An 18,947-nucleotide genomic window follows, 5' to 3' on the forward strand; every position below is an offset into this window, starting at 1 on the left:
TAGAACTTGGGAAACTGCTTCTCCCCATCCGTGTCACAAGCCCTGCCTGCTCATGTTCTGTGTGATTTTTCTTCTGGTCCACCAGCCATGCTCTTCCCTCAGCCAGCTCCTGCTCTGAAATGACTCTCTCACCCTGTAGTTTCCAAAGGCTCCTTTGTGCTCCTGCTCGATTCTGTTCCACTTTCCCTTCATCTCCCTGATAACCTTTTTAAGGTAAAACCCTCATGAAATGAAGGTTCAGGTACTATTCTTTAGTGTGCTACACACAGCAGGAATTGCTTGGATGGAAATCACATTAACCAGAACATAATAGCTCATGGTTCAGAAAGCTTAATAAGGATATTTATTGAGCACTTACTATATGTTAGGCGCTTTACTTTTATCTTCTAATTTTATTATCTCAATGACATAATGAGGTGGGTACTATTTTTTTAATCCTCACTCTACTACTGATGAGAGAACTGATGAGGCTGGGAGAGTTTAAGGCACTTGCTGGAGAGTCATACAGCTCGTAGAGGCAGAACTGGACCAGATCTAGGTTTGTGTCTCTAAAACCACGCTCACTGTCATTATGTTACACTGGGTACAGTATGATGTAATTGGAGAAAGATATGACCTGAAACTATGCTCTTAGCCATTATAATATACAGGATGGAGCAATATTTAATTGAGAAAAATCATGTTTGTTTTGTGTTTTAATCGAAAAGATTTGGGCTCAAATCTTGGCCACTTCCTAGTATTAAGTGACTTCAAAGCTTTGCATGATCTGGGCCCTGCCTAGAATCCAATCTTTTCTCTCACTTCTCTAAAGTTATACAAACCAGGGTCACGTTCCATGGGCTTTCCTTCAGCATCTTAGCAAGCTCCTTCCCTCCTTAAGGAGTTCTGCAAATAGAGTTTCCTCTGGAATGTCGTCACCTGCCCGACTCTATCTTAATGCTCCCATCTTGAGCATTTCCTCAGAGAAACGTTTCCCTGACCCCTAATCTAAATAAAGCACCTCCTGTTATTCCTTTAGCACTTTGATAGTTGCATTCATAACACATATGAACAAAACTTTGTTATATATTTGCATATTTCAGGGCTGGTTCATCCCATCAGGCCAAAGGGTCACAAACTACATGCAGCCCATAAGCCAAATCCAGCCGGCCTCCCTCCCCGAGCCCACTTTTTGTCAGTAAAGTTTTATTCAACACAGGCACATTGGTTCACCTGCACCTTGTCCACGGCTGCTTTCATGACTAGGGCAGAGCTGAGTAGTTGAGGCAGATACTGTGTGGACTACAAAGCCAAAAATATTTGCTATCTGGCCCTTTACAGAAAAAGTTTGCTGACTTTTGCAGCAGTTAATAAGCTGCATGAGATTCTTCTTGTTTACCACTAAATCTTAATGCTGGGCACATTGCAATTTCATAATATTTGTTGATTTAATAAATAAATGATTCAGCTGTAAATGAGGTTGATAAGGATGAAATGGAATAATATATATATATAGTTCTTGGAACTTGTAGCTGCTTTATTGAGTTATCAAAAAATTTCTGCAAGACAAATTGCGAATCCAGGATTTTATTTATTTTTATATACTAGTTTAAGAAATCCACCTTGGTTAGGTTAGAAATTGAGAAATAAGTAGTTTTCATAAACTTAGAAACTCTGGAAAATGTTTAAAAATTTAAAGAGCTGTTAATATTTTTCCTCCCCAAACTATTACATGTATACAATTAGAGTTTCTGAATTTTTAGCTGTTCCCTACTTCCATGAAAGATAAAATAAGGGCAAAATTCAATTTAAACAGTGAGCTGCTCTGTTTTACAACAGTCTTATTTCTTAATGATATACAATTTATCACATCAGCTCTGCAATATTTCATTTCACACTTTACTCCAGTATTTCTTATTCTGTAAAAAAACACCCTGTTCTCTGTATTGCCAAATAAACACCAGCAACGGCAGAGCAGGCTTTGCTACTGTTAAGAAAAAACGACTGTGAGCCATTGTGAGCCGCCATGAAGGAGCCTTCAGTCGGGGAGCTTCAAAAAGGGCTTTGCAACATGTGAACACGAAGCTCAAAGGAAGCCCAGTTTAGGGGTGTCTCCACAGTTTGTCTGATATGCTACAGCAGATTAGCTGGTGTTGATTATTAGAAGTGACCCACCTCTCTCTCTCTCTTTTTTTTTATCCTCACCCGAGGACAGTTTTTGCATTTGTCTTCAGATAGCACAGGAGGGAGAGAGGGTTGAAGAAAGAGAGAGAAACATCGATGTGAGAGAGACACATCGACCGGTTGCCACCCACACGACCCCAACCGGGGCTGTGGACAAACTGCAACCAAGGTACGTGCCCTTAGCGGAAACCGAACCCAGAACTTTCTGGTCCGTGGGCCGACGCTCTAAACCGCTGAGCCAAACTGGCCAGGGTGTGACCTACCTCTCTTATGCTCTTTCTCACATGGTTCTCATGACCACTCTTTACAGTAGGTGAGGTGTGTGGCCGACATTTGCAAGAGGGCTGTTGAAGATGGTCAATAGCCATCTAAAATAACCACTGAAATGTATGTTAAAACATGGCAGTGTTCAATTTTACTAATTCCATTTAAGAGTATTCAATGAAAGGGCCTACCGTACTTAAAGACTAAAAAAAGAAAAAAAGAAAGACTAAATACATCCTGAATTCTATAGAATAAAATAAGAAATGTGTCTTCAGGATTAAAGAAAAGATAAATTAAGCAAAATTCAAATAATTTTTCTTCTCCTAAAGTTAGTATGACTTCCAACATGGGAGAGAGTAATAGCAATTGTAGACACAACTATATTTAAATCAAGAAAAGATGTTCAATTATTAGCTCAAAAGTATGGTGTTAAAACTCTTGTATCCCAGTGTGAGTTTTATGTTCCTTTATAAAGCATAATGAAAGCTCATAAAATCCACCTGCAAAAATTTTCTTCTCTTTGCAAGCAAAAGGAAGATACAATGAATTTCATGAGCCTAAAAATTACTTGGTATTAATGAAGTGTAGGGGTTAATTCATATAATTTATGACTGTACCCAAAATAGATTCTAGCCCAAATAACTGGGTTTAAACAGTCAATGAATGGTACATGATGTTCAATATTTCAGTTTTAATTTTAATTTCAAGCTATAAACCAATTTAAAAATACTGTGGTTTTACATTGAAAAAAGTATTGCTTTTTGACTTGACCCATAGCAATAAACAATATGCAGAAAAACACTGAAGGAACGCATTACTTATCCTTTAGCTCAATCTTAGCATTATTCATCCTTTAGCTCAATCTTCAGCCAAAAATAGTTCAAGTCATATGTATCTTAACTATAAAAATTTAAATAATTATAAACATAAAAATCTAAAAAGTTTCTTTACCTCTTAATAGCATACTGGTTTTGACAGCATAAATAACAACTTCTATTCATAATAATTTACACATGTAATAACATAACGTTTTAAACCATGAATCAATTCTAGTCTCACAGTTCCAAGAAGACAGAAAGGGACAATACAGTAGACAGAGTGTCTTTATTTGAGGGAAATTACAATCTTGTGGGACATCTGCAAAGCTGTCTTCTTGGCTTTCCCTAGTGTAAGTGGGGAATATACAAACGATTCTTCTCTTCCATGGTCAAGGAATACCTGCTGTATAGGTTCCATTATCCATTTGCAATGGTTGGGATCTGGCAGTATTGTAATTTCTCCCAGAAAACATTATTTAACATCATAATACACCCAAACCACCTACCTCTCCTTACATTGCCTAGCTAAATCCACACTCCCCAAGTGTGAAAAAAAAAAAGAGCCAAATTACGATATTTATGATATACAAGTCTTGGCTGAATATAGTTTGGATGTATAACATCTTTAGTACAGGTTATCATTGGAGTTCTAGAAGAAGACTGACATCATCTGCCCCTATGTTTATAAAAGTCAGGGTTTAAAGAAAATGGTATGAATTAATTAATACTTCTTGCCTACATGTTTTAAATTTCTAGTATTTTTTTGTGGGTGTTTTCTTTCTTATTGTTGTCAGGCCGTGTGAAATATTTTGTATGTATTTTAAAGTCTGTGAATAGAATGAAAGCCATTTCTATTCAAGATGTTTAACCTATAATATAAACCTTTTAAATGGATGACCACAAAAAGCCTTGTGGCCATGAATATAAGAATATCTTCGTTTGATGATGCGTGCAATGTAGCAATGTTATGCTTATTAACTCTTAATTATTAACCTATTTATATTATACTAGTACAGCTCCCACTTAGAATTCAGGTTGAAGTAAAAAGTGAATAATCATGAATGTGTAAACTATATTTCTAAAACATAAGGTGATTTTTTTTCTTTTTACATATAAGAGACTATCAGCAGTTAAACTGGCCATGTTTAATTCACTAAAACTTCTCTTATTGGATGTTTATAAGTTAAAAATGTTCTCAGGACCCTTAACACATCTGGGGGAAATGTAATACACAGTCCATGTAAATAATGATACAAAAAAGTTTACCCCACTCACCTGTCTGTTACGTTCATCCATAATCCTCGTAATCTGAATCTTTTTTCTCCCCATAGTCCCCGTTTTTCTTCTCTCTCTCGTCCCTGAAATTATGTATTTTTTCCTTCCTTTTCTCTCTCTTTCCTGTTTCCTCCAAACAAATCTCCTTCTTCAGCACTTGCTCTGCTCAGTTCCCAAAGTCCTGCATTCGTTCCTGCTGAACAAAAAAAATTCAACGCCCCTTTAACAGCAAGTCAGTTTCGTAAGAACTATCATATTCTAATTATTAAAAAATAAAACTACATGGCAGTAAGCCAATCAAATGAATGAAAACAAGTGCTTATTAAAAGTTCACGGTATGTCATATGTAGGAGCACATCAAGTAGGATCGGTTTGTTTTTATAATTAAAATAATCTCGTAAGTAATTTAACAAGTCATTTAAATGATGAAAACTATCTTTAAAGCCAACAGTTGAAATGTATCTTTTGCAGTTTCTTAATATTTTTAAATAAAATTAGGTGACTATTTTCACCTTTCTGTTGTGAAAAATTACCTAAATCAGAGAGTTAATGAACCTTTATGTACCTGTGTATGCTAAGTAGGGCAGCTAATTCATTTCTGAAGGGAAAACAATCTCGTGTTTTGACAGCAGAGGTGATAACGTCCCTCGTTATGCAAATAGGATGGACTATTATGAAAGTGCTATTTGATATATGTAAATGTCAACTAATTTAAATCTAAATCCTTTAATCTTATTTTTAAAAAGTCACTGCTATGAGAACACCGTAAAAAAAGACTATGGGATATTTAATCTTATATAACAAGCAGCTATCAGCAGTGAGATCTCCTTTTCCTTTTGAAAGCCCTTAAGCTATATCTTCAATACAAGATTCTAGAAAGATAAATCATTCATAAAAAGAAAAAAAAAGTGCAAAAATTAGAGTATCATTTCATGTATAACGACACTTTTCACAATAAGCCATCAGTCCTCTAAATTTAAATATTTTAAAAAGACATGTCATATCTCTTTGGGGAGGGAGTAAGACACAAAATTACAGACACTTGCTATTATATACTGGATGTCGTTAGGTCATGAATTAATGCTAAAGAAATGATCATCAATAATATAAGATAAACCCAAAAAATCCAGAGTATTAACAGTATATATTTTACTTTGTTGAAAATATCTGAATGTAATGAAAGTGAATTGCCGTGAAATGTGGAAGTTAACCAGAAAGCATTCCACAATGGCTTCTTCATTTGCAAGCAACAGCTTCAATTGTTCTATCCTAGCTCAAGTCAAAGAATGCAACCCCTTTACAGATTGCTCAGTATTTCCCTGTTTATTTTAGTTGGTGTCTGACAACCAACCTGATAAATTCCCACATGTATTATGTAATGCTAAGCCAATGTCCTGGCTATTTAATAGATTAGTTGGCTCCAATTCAAAGTTATTGGAACAGGAAAGCTGTTACATATTTGGTCTGATCATCAGCTCTCTTTTGAATTGTTTAATTTAATTTCTAAATTCTTTATCACCTTGAGTAATTTTTTTTTTAATTTTAAGTTTTCTGTGATTATCTAATTGCAGAAGCTATTATAATATAATTAGTTCTGGTGGATTAGGTGCTGCTTAAATACTAAGACCATCTATTATCTTTTGCCCAATGCCTTTCTATTAAACTGCAGCTCACTCCTGCCTCTGAGAATACATGTATTGAGTAACATGACCACACAGTGCTCATCAAAAACTATTTATTGCTCCAGCGGTAATTTTAAATGTTGGCAGTAGTTCAAAAGTTTTAAAGTTATATAAATAACACACATTTGACAAATACACATGAAAAACTTAGCTATACTAAGACATCTTAAATCACATTAAAATATGAAAAATCCACAAAGCACAACTGCATCATAGATTCACTGTTGCCACTGTCCATTTATCTATTTTTAGAAACGGTCTTAAATATCACTCAACTGGGCAACTTTCCTGTGTTTCCTATAGTCTTACCTCAGAAGCAAGCAGCATGTTAGAATGGTATTTCCCATGCATGTCCAAGACCCCAAAGAGACAAACAGGCTTCCTCTATCACAGAAAAGCCAACCCATGAATCCACAGCAAATGCAAATGGGACAATTTCCTTTCTTTCATTTAGCTGAGGCCAGAGGCACTATCGGCTTACAGGACTATGCCTGCCTAAGCGCTTATTCACTTTAAGGTGGAAGGTCAGGGTGAACAGATTAGAGTGTGGTGACAAGGCGGCAAGACTTCTACAGATCCCGATTTCAAAATACAGATAACCAGAGGAGTAGAGAAACATCCCTGGAGAAAAGCCTCCTCAGAAACAGAGAGTTCCCAATACACCAAACTTAGAAGAGTTCCTCCATATCACCACCCTGTTATTTCACAACTTTGAAACGAGAGAGAGGCACTTTTCAAAAAGAGCAGAGCAAGGATTTTTTTTTTTTAATTCCCAAAACATGATGGGAAATGTTTTGCTAGAAAAAAAAAGTATTTGTATATGGCAAATACATATAATAGTTTATAAAAATGCCACTGAATATATTTTCCCTATTGAAATACACAAGGTAATGTAAGAAAAGCCAGTGTAAATTTCAAAGAAATTAAAATATTTTCCTTTTTTCTGTAAAAATGAGTATTTCTTCATTTGCTTTTTGAACATTTCCATAATGTAAAATTTTATATTAAGTATATATGCAGAATACTATGTGGTGACTGTGTGACTTTTTTCTTGAAATAAAATGTGTCATGGAACACATGGCTTGGAACATTTGATTATGAGTCACCACATTCAAGGCTGTCAGTAAAAATTCAAAGAGCTAGGAAGGTCAAGAACAGCTCCGTAGTTGTCTTAGCATAATCATTTCTTTAACCTGATTTTCAAGCAAACATTATATTGAAAGGTTGATTCCAAGTATTCATTTGTAGGAAGCCTAGAGAGGCTAAAAAAAAGATTATATAACTTTAGTAATCTGTAAAATTGTTTTGTCTGCATTTGAAGAAAAAAAATAAAACAGCTAAACTACATATAGCAGAATTTCAAGTTATGCTGAAAACTTTCATTATGTACAATCAACCATAAGCTTAAAATAATTCCAGCAGGCTTGCTGCTACTTCTTTCCACATGAAAGAAGCATTCTTGGAAAATGACAGAGTTCCACAGAAACAATCAGTAATTAAAAAAAAAGAAAGAATGAAAAAGAAATGCTCTACCATAGTTACACTCTACAGAGTTCCAGTCTCCTGCATTGTTTTTCTGTTTGCCAACACAAGTATGAGAAAAATAAAATCAGGCTGCTTACTAAAAAGGGGAACTTCATTATGGCAGGCTTCTGTTCACTTTGAGTGTGGCATGAGCAGACAGATGAAGGCAAAGTGGTGTGAGACCCACGTAGAGAAGTTCTCGTGGACAGAGGCTAGAGATCTTTCTCCCACGGGCGCTCTCATTTACAAACAAGTTCCCTTGAGTGATACATACCTCCCCCTTCCCTTCCTCCTCCTCCCTCCCTCCTTCTTTCTTGCTCCCTTCCTCCCTCCCTCCTTCCCTCCTACAAATCCCTCCCAGTAACACAGAAGAGTCCTGACAGAATGGCAGGAAACACGCACAGACTGGTCAGGGAAGGATATGATGTCAGTAACCACGAACAATAAAAGGTGTAAAGGTGCTTCCTTCCCTAAACTGTTCCAGAAGTGTAAAATGGGAACCAAAACTCTTCACTTCCTTCTCTGCGCTGAACTGTCTGAGTGTGCTGCACACCCCGCAGAGGCCTTTGAGAGGTTCAGATAAGGGACAATGAGTGAAATCCAGACGCAGGGACACATTTTTAATTTCTATTTCTAAAACACCTGAGAAGAATCGTTCTTAGCTCTAGGTTAGTATTTTTGCCTGATTGTCTCCAGAAATAAAAACTAGAAAACCAACACATTCACTTTGGTGAAGAAGATATATCGCAATTACCATTCATGCCTCAGAAAAATCAACTCAGTATGCGGCCACATAATCTTAACTCATCCTTCAAGGCAAATGCAGAATTTTATGCAGGCAAAGAGCCATTATATGGATACATCACATTTTTGGTGAAAAGAAAATCACAAAAATTGTCCAAAAAAATCAATGTTGGTAAAATAAAGTGATTACTTCTTTGTCCCCATGGTTAAAAAGAGGACGCACCAGATGGGTGGGATAGGTTCCTATGGTACTGAAGCCCTCAAAATTATTTTAAAAATTCAAACTAAGAACCAAAGTAACTAACATAAACTTCCAGTATATAGTGAAAGTATTCATTTTAATCGCATCACTGTTAGGTTCTTTCTAACATGGAAATGGCAGTCTACCATAAGGTTTCTGTAGGAAGAAAACCACATATCAAGTGATCTGAGTCATCTTCATATTTCAATCATCTTCCCACAACACTCTGATTTAGAAATTAAACATAACCTTCAGTTATGTGTTTTGATCTTAGAGTGAAACTGCCATGCCACATTAAAAGATGTGGGAAGAAATTAATTCTCTCCTGCTAAACTTATCTTTGCAAAGCATGTATTTTGCTATAATAAGCACAATGCAGTCACTTAAATAAAAACAGCCTGTGAATAATGATAAAACATTAAATATATGATGTCAATTTGCAAAGAAAGAATTCTGGTTTTCTTTTACTCATATTGGCAAATAACTTTTTCATTGACTCATATTTTCACTAACACTAGCATCTTCATATAATGTTTTGTAAAAACTCAAGGCTGAAAACCAAACACACTGTATCACAAAAGAAATTATATTGTTAAGTAAACACAAGCTGGATACGTAGAAAGGGACAAAAATGATCATAAACCCAGTTGCTGCAAGCCTGGTATTACTGATTCAAACAATTAAATGATTCAATATTACTTTAGGTGGATAACATCACTCATCATTGTACATCTAGATACATTTAACTTTCTACTTTATAGTATGTTTGAAAGACATATGAGACATCTAATTATATTTTGGTTAAAAGGAACAAGTAGAACTTTTACAATTTTTTTCCTTAAGAGGTATTCTGAACTTCAGACGATATACTTATTATTGTTCTTATTGTTACTTGACTATGTTATGTTTTATGATTTGGGGAATATTTCAATATTTCCTTGGTCCTAAAAGTCAATCGGTATCTGTCTAAGCTTACCATATTACCTTAGCTATGAATGCAAGCTGAGTTCATTTTAAAGACTCATAGCCAAGACTCACCCTCTTATGAGTAATAAAAGAACAGCCATTCTTTCCTGTTGGATAAATATCATCATGCCAAACAGTTATTTTCTCTATTCCAATTTAGTGCCAACATGATGAATTCTGAGACATCTTCAAGTTTCAGTAACATAATATCACACATACAAATAATAAATTATCTTGACAGTCTCTCCTGCTACGCTCCTTCCTATCACTTGCCAAACTCCTTCCTACCACAGGGCCTTAGCACATGCAACTCTCTGCCTGGGATGCTCCTCCTTCTCCTCTGTGCCTCCATAACTTTTTCCCTTCCTTTCTGTCTCACCTCCTCGGGAAGCATCCCATGTTCTCTTGATCACTTCAAATTCCTGTAAAAGGACTCACAGCACCATGTCCTCCTTTGTAGCACTTGTTACAATTAAAATCACATGTTTGCCTGTCTTCCTCAACACCTGTGGGCCAGGTATGTTTTGCCTCACTTTTGTATTCCCAGTATCTACCTCAATGCCAGGCATATAGTAGTATTATACTATTAGTAGCATACCATTAGTTGATTAATACATTAAAGATTTTTATCAGGTAAGTATTTGCTGCAGTCACTGGTTTGTTTTTTTAAAATCCTCACCCAAGGCTATGTTTTTTTTTTTTTGTTTTGTTTTGATCAATTTTGGAGAGAGAGGAAGGTGGGGGGGGGGGGGGGAGAGAAACATCAAAACATTGATGTAAGAGAAAAAAATCAATTGGCTGCAGTCCCTGCACAGGCCCCAACTGGGGGATCAAACCTGAAACCCAGGTATGTGCCCTAATTGGGAACTGACCCCATAACCTTTTGGTGTACGTGACAATGATGCTCCAACCAGCTGAGCCACCCCACCAGGGCTGCGGTCGCTTTTTTTAATGGCTACTACTAAGAATATTTTTATACTTTTGTTTATGCAGAAGCAGACTGATAAGTGATAACCTGATATTTAATCCTTTGTCATATTTATATAGCATCTCATATATGGAATAAGAATAATTTATACTGAGAAGTGGAAGCTGAATGGATTTTGAAGTCAGGAAGCTCAGGGTTTGAACTCTAGCTTGGTACTTAGAAGCTGAGTGACCACAGACTGATGATTTAATCCCTGGGAACCCCTATTTCTTTGGCCTACAAGAAGGTGGGAACACACTTCTTCATTTGCAGGACGGTTATGATCATTAAATCTAGTACTACAGGTAAAGTGCTAGGCACAGAGTGATACTGGGAACCCAGCCTACTATTTGTAAGACTGCTCCTGTTTTCAAATACAAATTCAGTCCTATCATACAGTAAGTGAATCATAGTCCTTACATACACCATGAAGACCTCACGTTGCAGAGCTAATGATGAAAATCTGCTAACAGGTAACGCTTCATTTATCCCTTAACAGTAATCATTATACAAAGAAAAAATGTACAGGGCTACAAAAATTAAGAAGTTTCTCTTAAGTATCAGTCATGGAAGAGCTTCAGGCTGCAAAAGTAGAAATAACTAGGGAAATATATCAATTTTCCCAATGACCATGGCTGCTGAAAACTCTACATTAATGCTTCTAGTCCTACTTTAATATCTTTCCCCAAGGACAAAAGGAAATGAAATGTATGTCAGAAATATAATAAGGCTAAAAAGAAACTCGTTTTGAAAACCCCTGCAATTAATTTAATAAGTGGGCCTAACCTGCCATTAACACTGACATAAATCATTTTATTTACACAGTTCTAGAATTTAGGAGACACATACCTTGAAACGATTGTATTGCATTGTAAACAATTTAATAAACACAAGGGAGGCATGGCTTCCCTGTCATGGTTATCCATGGAGATTATTTTCACACTGCAACTCAAACAGCATCTCCATTCTCCATAAATAAACTCCAAATAACCACCAAAATAAACTCCAAATGTTCTAAATATGTCAAGAGCCTCGTGCTATTCAACCACACCACAGTTTTTTAGTCTTTGCATCATATGAAGTAGTTAATTCAGGGTTTTATCATGTCTTTGATTTCCTAATTTTTCACAACAGGGCAGCCACCACATTTTCTCTCAAAGGCTGCTTGGTGAGGTGGCAGGGCTTACCACAAAGGTAAATTCTACACTGTCCCCATCTCAAAGCAAGAGCTACTATTCTGCATCCAGAATGTGTTCTGTTCCCCAGCTGTAGCCTCTCAATGAGCACATGCAGCTGGATTTTTTGTTGCTGTTATTGAACAAAGCAAGTTAAGCACTGTACAAAACTGATATCATGCAACGAAACTGTCAGCCTTCAAAGCAAGCGAGGCTGTAAGTGGGCGATGTTGCTATTATACATTTTCTTATTATTATGACAAAAATCTGAATTCCCAGGCATCTCTTGATCCTGTCAGAAAAAAATCTTGTTCATTATTTTCTTAATCTTTCTTTAATATATATTTCATTATTAAAATGAAAATATTCTACAGATATTTTTCTCAAAAGTCTGTCTAAATTGGACACCAGTTTCAGCCTTACGGATACATTTGTGTGTGTGTGTGTGAGTGTATGCGTGCGCACGCGTGCGTGCAGGGAGAACATTTTCCTGCAAAACTACAGCAAATGGGGGGAAAAAACATTTTAGTTTTTCATAAATGTGTAGCAAAAACAAAAGTACATTTTAAGACACCTGAGTAGTTCTGAGTGTTCTCACCAGTAAATTATATTATTAAATTTTCGATATGGTTAAAAGGACACTTTCAGTAAAGGCTTTGTTTTACAACGTATTCAAATACTATGTTAAATAATTGAAACTTATGTACTTGAAAATAATTTGCCTGTTATTTACCTTCCCAATTTATTTAAGATTTAAAAATGACCTTAAAATAAGAAGAAATACAATTGTCCTGCCAATATTTTTGTTATGCATTATGGAGAAAATGCTTGCTAAATCATCTGTTATTTATATTGAATGTCATTTATTTTTGTCTCTAGTTAAACTTTAGAAATTTAGAAGCTTTACATAAAAATCTTCCATGCTAATATATATAACATTCAAAATGCTATAATACTATCTCTCAACATACAGATATTTGATATTTCTATCAGATGTGGCTTAACATGAAACCCAGTGATTCATCAATTTTTCTATTTCTCTTCATCTCTTTTATAGCATCCTAATCAACCTAATTAAGGCTTTGTTCATCTGAAACCTCTGATGGCAATTTGTTTAACTCGATCCCACTGTGGTCTTCTTATAAGGAGAATTAAATCTGATCTTCTGACAGCAATCATTAAATGATCCCAACTGGCCCCAATTAAGCCACATGGCTCATGGGCTTCCATACAGTCAAGTGCCAAGTTCTCTGTTTCATTTACACATTATTCTTTACCTTGGTTTATTTTCTTAAAGCCAATTAAGTATGTGTCTTATCAAGCGGAACTGAATTTCCTTGTGTATACTAACTCAAGACAGTGCACCGAGTGACCTTGCAGTCACACTGAAGTATCACGCAGGACTCCTGAAGCCATTCTCTCTAGCTGTAGTGCTAGTAATGAAAAACAAAGAAACTTTCACGTATTTACACATGCTGAAATTGACCCAAAATAACAGACCTGTTTCAACAGTTCTAACTAACACAAATCATAATAATTTTAATTTGACTTATTTACCACGATCTTTCAGAGTACTGGCACTTCGTTCCGCTTAATATCCCCTTTTTAACATTTGAAATGATCTCTTTATGACCCACCAAAAGAGTAGTACCAAAGTAAGCCTTCTGAAGTTAACCTTTCTTCCCCTTAATTTATGCTCTAATTTTTTCACATATGCTCAGTTGTAAGTTCTGTAATGATGTTCCCAGGCCTTCCTCTGAGCGCTGGTAGCCTCAGGATTTAGAGCTCATTGATTGTGTGCTACTCCTGGGACATGGCTGATTAAAAACAGCCTCGCGAGGAGGAGTGGCTCCTACTCACATCCGGCTCATCTTATTTTAAACTCTAATACCTGTACAGAGATTTGACCCCCAGCTGCAGCTTCGGAGAACCGCAGTTTATGGAGTCCTTCACCTTAGACGGCAAGGCAGAAACGTAGCTAAATAAATCCCAATGTGACTGCTGTTTGACACAGTTTCTGAAGGCCTTAATCAATTACCCTGACTACTTTCCTGTGAATTGAAACAAATGCACTGTATTTTTTATATCTATTCTAATTATAGCTATCACTGATCATCTGTTGGTATCTGATGCAGGCTATCTATCACAGTTCTTAGAGCAGACGGATTAGAACATATCTGCTCATCCTAATCATACATTAAAAACTGACGTTAGGATAGGGAACTCAAATGGATGCTATGCATCTTATAGGACATTAACCTTGATGGAACATGTAATTCTTCTTATGACTTGACCAACAGATGTAACTGCAAAGAAAAAATACAGTGGGATTTTTTACATGCTGATGTTTGGCAACACCTAGAAAAGATAGTATCTGCGTTGAGACCTAAATATATACTCGATCATCTCAATAAGTAATTGTTTTCCTCAAAAGAGGAAAATTCAAAAATTGATTACAAAAGGCTAATGATTTAGAAAACACTTACCAACCTCACAACTTTTTGACTTAAAAAAAAAATATATAGTAAATGGACTAAAATTTTTGTAAAGCAAGACAGGCTCTGGGGTGTTTGTTGTATTATGAAATATTTCTCACTGTATTATAGTAATCTCCAATAAGATTTGATGTTAATTTTAGAGCATGCTTCTGCTAAAAAGGGCAAATCCTGCAACAGATTTAGTACAAAGAAGCTGAAAATATCCTGTGGAAAAAAAAAAATCTGTAGTGAAATCAGCCAGCCCAAATCCTGCCATTACTCAGCACTGCAGTGACGTGCGGATGTTTGTAGTGGTTTGAGGAACCAGCAGGGGTGGAAACTCTACATACTCGACTCCAACATGATTGCAATTGAACCTCATCAAAGTAAGAGCTCATAATTTGTCACAGAAAACAGCCAATTAACATATGTTAGAAAAAGGCTTCATAAAGATAATATATGATTAAAGACCCAGTGCAGCTGTTGGAAATCAAAACTATGCATTTAAAAAAGAAATCTCAGTCTGAGCTTCTGTATGGTTAAACTGATAATGGCTACTATGATTTTTTTTTTTTAAGTAGAAAAATATAATTACAGTGCTTTTCATAAGTTTGGGGTTATGGCAAAGGAGAACTGGGGACTGTGGCACTATTTACTATGCCTGTTCTTAGTTCTATAAATAGTCGAAGCCCTTGCCAAAACTCTGTAGTTACTTTGTTATAGTGCTATTTTAAAACACAGACCTTCATTGTGAGCTAAATGGCCTTCAGGATGCACTTTGTAGTTATAGCATTCCTCTCAAAACGATATCCTCCCTTTATCTGTGTATAACTCCAGGACGAGAGGATTCTACATGACTGCTCCGGTCACTGTAAAACACGCTAGGGCTGTGTAACACATGGTTTTAATACTTCAGAACTTTTGTCAGGGTTGGTGGTGAGGAAGAGTGAGAGTTAACTGTCAGAAATGAGATTAAGGTGCATGTACGCAGAGCAGATCCTCTAACAGGACACCATGCAGGCCAGCTGCCACAGCTCTGGAACCGATGAACTACATGTAACTAGATGCATTTGGTGTATTTGCATCACAGATTTTAAACGTAAACTTCAGCTTGACCCATGTAGGCAAGCAAATCCTGGCTAAATAGACTTCAGCGGAGACCATGAGCCAAAATCATGATGCTTAATGTTACAGCTAACAATGGAAAAGTTTGATTAGTCAGAGACATTAAGAGTCAAACATGATAGTAGGTGCCAGGGACACCACTGTGAACAAAACGAAGGTCCTGGTCATCACCAAACATGGTTTAAAGAGGCAATAAACAAGTGCACTAATACAATAACTTTAGAGAAATGCTGTAAGGCAAACACCAGGGTAGAATAGGCTAGGGAGAACTGAACAGGCAAGGGCAGAGGTGGACAGTGCTGTCAGGGAAAGGTTATTTGAGATGACATGTGAGGAGAGATCGAAACCATGGACGGAGCCAGTGCGTATTAGGAGGAGGAATACTCCAGCACTCAGTCACTGGTGGTACAAACTCTGCTAATTCACAATTTTCTAAACCTCCATTTTCTCATCTAGATAATGGGAATAATAATACACATATTCTATGATGAGGCTGTGAAGCTCCAATAAAAATCAGAGCCACATCCACCTGTGAAAATTCAGCTGGACACAATTCCATGTCATAAATTCTCTGTGCCAAATTGTTTTCTTTACTTCAATATTACATAAGTGTATAAAAGTAATAAATACTTTAAAGCATTGAGGATATAAAATAATGAGAATTTAATAATGCAAAAGGTTTCTAAATTGATATTAATTGAATCCAAAGGTGTGTCTTCCCTGAAAATGTGGACCATTTCATCACAGCAATGCCTACTAGTTGAAATAAGTTCATTTTGCAATAGCACCATGAAGAATCTGACAAATACAATGCAACTTTTCTGGAAATGTAAAATAGAATATTTTAAAAATCAAACCTTTTATCTCTTAGAAATAAACAGTTTTATAGTATTATTAATGTGACTGAGTCATTGGGTTAGGTTAAGTTATTTCTTCTCATAGGGCCCAACTCCCAAGCAATCAGCACAGTTTTGATTAAGATCTCAGCAATATTTGAAAATCCCAGTGTATCCCTGTATGGGAAATACTCATGTATCTTTGGACATATCCATCTAATGAGAGTAAGCTATATAGCCTTAAGCCAAACAGATTAATTTCCAACCTAAAATGAATAGACAAATTGAATCATCTAGTATTTTTTAAATGAAAGCATTTTTAAGAGAAAAAATACAAAATTTAAGAAGTATGAATAATTTATGTAGAAAATCAGCAGGACAATAGATACATTTTAATTTTAAAAGTTGTGAAATAGAAGTGTCCAATTAAAAACTACAGTATTTTAAGTAAGGGGAGGGGGTCAAAATTTCCTATGCAATATAACTTTAAGGAATAATGGGTATACATTTTTAATTCTCCCTCCCCTGCCATTTTTCAGGGGAGTGGTATAAATCTGATCCTTTATTTCATCATTACCTTTTTATTTCCTATTTGGTGAGCATAATTTTTCAGCTTTAAAATAATCTGTGTAATTTACAAAACCTAAACACTAATCTATTTTCATTTGCAGTTGACCAAATGATCTATAGAAGAATCACATATTTGAGAAGTTTTTTTAAAAATCAAAACTATGTTCTCTCCTTTCTGAACTAAAACATGGTACAGCTATTTATTCTAATAAAAACCAGCACAGTGTTCGGTTTTATTCTCAATACTAACCAATATTTCACATCACATACTCACCTTCCTCCCTCCCTATCTTATAACATGACCTCTGGAAGACACTTCCTTTCCCCTCCAAGCCCTAGTCATAATCGCATACAAAGACAGCATGGAAATACAAGTTTCTTCTATTTGTAGCATTCCACACTCCATTTTTTCATTTCATCACCTTTCATTATCTCTTTTTCCACATGTTTAGAACTGAGGGGATATGGAAAGTGAAACTGTCAAAGAGCTAGGAATAGAGGTGTTTTCAGACGAACAGAACGTTTCCTCCATGCGAAGCCGGCTGAGCGGCGCAGGCGTGCTAGCGAGGCGGTTCCCAGACCAAAGGCCTGGAGGAAGCCTCCTTATCTCAGCATGTCTACACATTCCGTTCCAGGCTGTTTTCCAGGATAGCCCAAGTCTTCCTTGGCAGATACTACTACATGGAAAGTATTACAGGACTTCCCCTGGGGGGGGGGGGGGGCAGTGCTACTATGGATCAGAACTTACTGAAATGGACAGGTTTTTTTTTTAACCAATTCTCTAAAACCTGGGATCCAGAAAGAAAACACCCATCTGTACAAGCAAATTCACCACTCTCTTGAGAAACACCGAAGTGAATACCAAAGATCACTGGTTCCTAAGGATGCTAACAAGCTATTCCTCCAAAAAAAGGAATAAAGACATAAACAATTACAGCAGGAAATTTTTAAAAATTAGGAAAATGGGTTTCTTTGCTGCAGGACTTCTCATAATCTCCAATATGCCAGAATCTAGAGTATTTTCAAATTTATCTGGAATATCCTTTGGGAAATGCTAGATTTAAAGAGAGAAACAAGCTTCTTCCTTCTGTGCTGAATACACTGCACTGTTGAAATGGCCCAAACCATTTCATTAAGCTCAGGGCCTGGCTCAAGGAAAATGTAACAGAATTGTTGAATAATTGACCAAACAAGAAAAGGTATTCTTTTAGCTATACAAAAATAAAACCACAAACATGGTATCAGGTGCAGAAAATTACTGCTCTTTGGAAGTAAAAATATTAATACAATATTTAGCACTGAGCACAGTTAGTTTCCAAAGCCCACGGCAGAGCGGCATGGGGAGTGCCGTGGAAAGAAAGCTCCATCTGGAATGAGGCTCTAGGTTGGGTCCTGCCACCCACCAGCTGCATGTCTTTGGCCAGTCAACTCCTTTGAGTCTCATTTTCCTCGGACACATAAAGCGAGCTGGGTTCAATTTCTAAAGGGCCATTGCAAGTTCCTCAGTGATATAAATTCAATAAAGGTGTAAGACAAAATGAGGTCAGAATGCTTCTCCAAAGGATATAGTCCTAGAAAAAAGATTTTTTTTTTTTTTTGCATTGAAGAGTTGTTTCACTTCAGCTTCAAGCAATATAAGCAGTTAAGATTAATTTGGACCACTAATCACATTTAGAATTGTAATGAATAATAGCTACAAATTATAAAGTACTGTGGCACTAAAGCTTTACATATATTAACCCTAATTCTCATAACAGCCTATAAAGAAAGTATTATTATCATTTCCATTTTATAGGAAAGGAAGACAGAAAGGTTAAGTTATTTGCCAGGTCACACAGCTCATGTTACAGTTATAGTTTTAAGCCCTATGAACTCAGTCCCAGACTCGTACTTGAACCATATATTCTGCTACTTCTCCATGCTGCAAGGTGATATTCAAAAGAGGACTTTAAAGTTAAAATTACTTGCAAAAAATGTGATGGTCAGAAGGATTTAGTGGAATCTAAGAAGTACTTTTAAAGTCAGTGTTCTTTAATTCATCTAACATTCTCTTATTCTTGATGGCAAAAAAAACACTGTGCAAGTAGGAGAATACAATGAAACATGAGTTAGAGACTAGC

At 36.1% G+C, this 18,947-nt stretch overlaps 1 protein-coding gene across 21 annotated transcripts in view; it reads right to left on the reverse strand.

Moving 5' to 3' along the window:
* The window catches only part of MEF2C (myocyte enhancer factor 2C), a 169,163-nt gene that overhangs the window by 92,480 nt on the left and 57,736 nt on the right, over positions 1-18,947 (reverse strand). For 11 of the 21 annotated variants that reach the window (XM_036279873.1, XM_036279869.1, XM_036279883.1 and 8 more), the window contains one exon: positions 4,521-4,716. In XM_036279873.1, coding sequence (XP_036135766.1) covers positions 4,521-4,574 — 54 coding nt within the window. In that variant the 5' untranslated portion in view covers positions 4,575-4,716. Of the gene's footprint in view, positions 1-4,520; positions 4,717-6,511; positions 7,017-18,947 lie in introns of those variants that run through there. The other 10 variants (XM_036279876.1, XM_036279865.1, XM_036279866.1 and 7 more) reach the window with 4 other exon arrangements.

The sequence above is a fragment of the Molossus molossus genome, unplaced genomic scaffold (assembly GCF_014108415.1).
Source record: "Molossus molossus isolate mMolMol1 unplaced genomic scaffold, mMolMol1.p scaffold_m16_p_3, whole genome shotgun sequence".
In the NCBI taxonomy this organism is placed as follows: domain Eukaryota; kingdom Metazoa; phylum Chordata; class Mammalia; order Chiroptera; family Molossidae; genus Molossus; species Molossus molossus.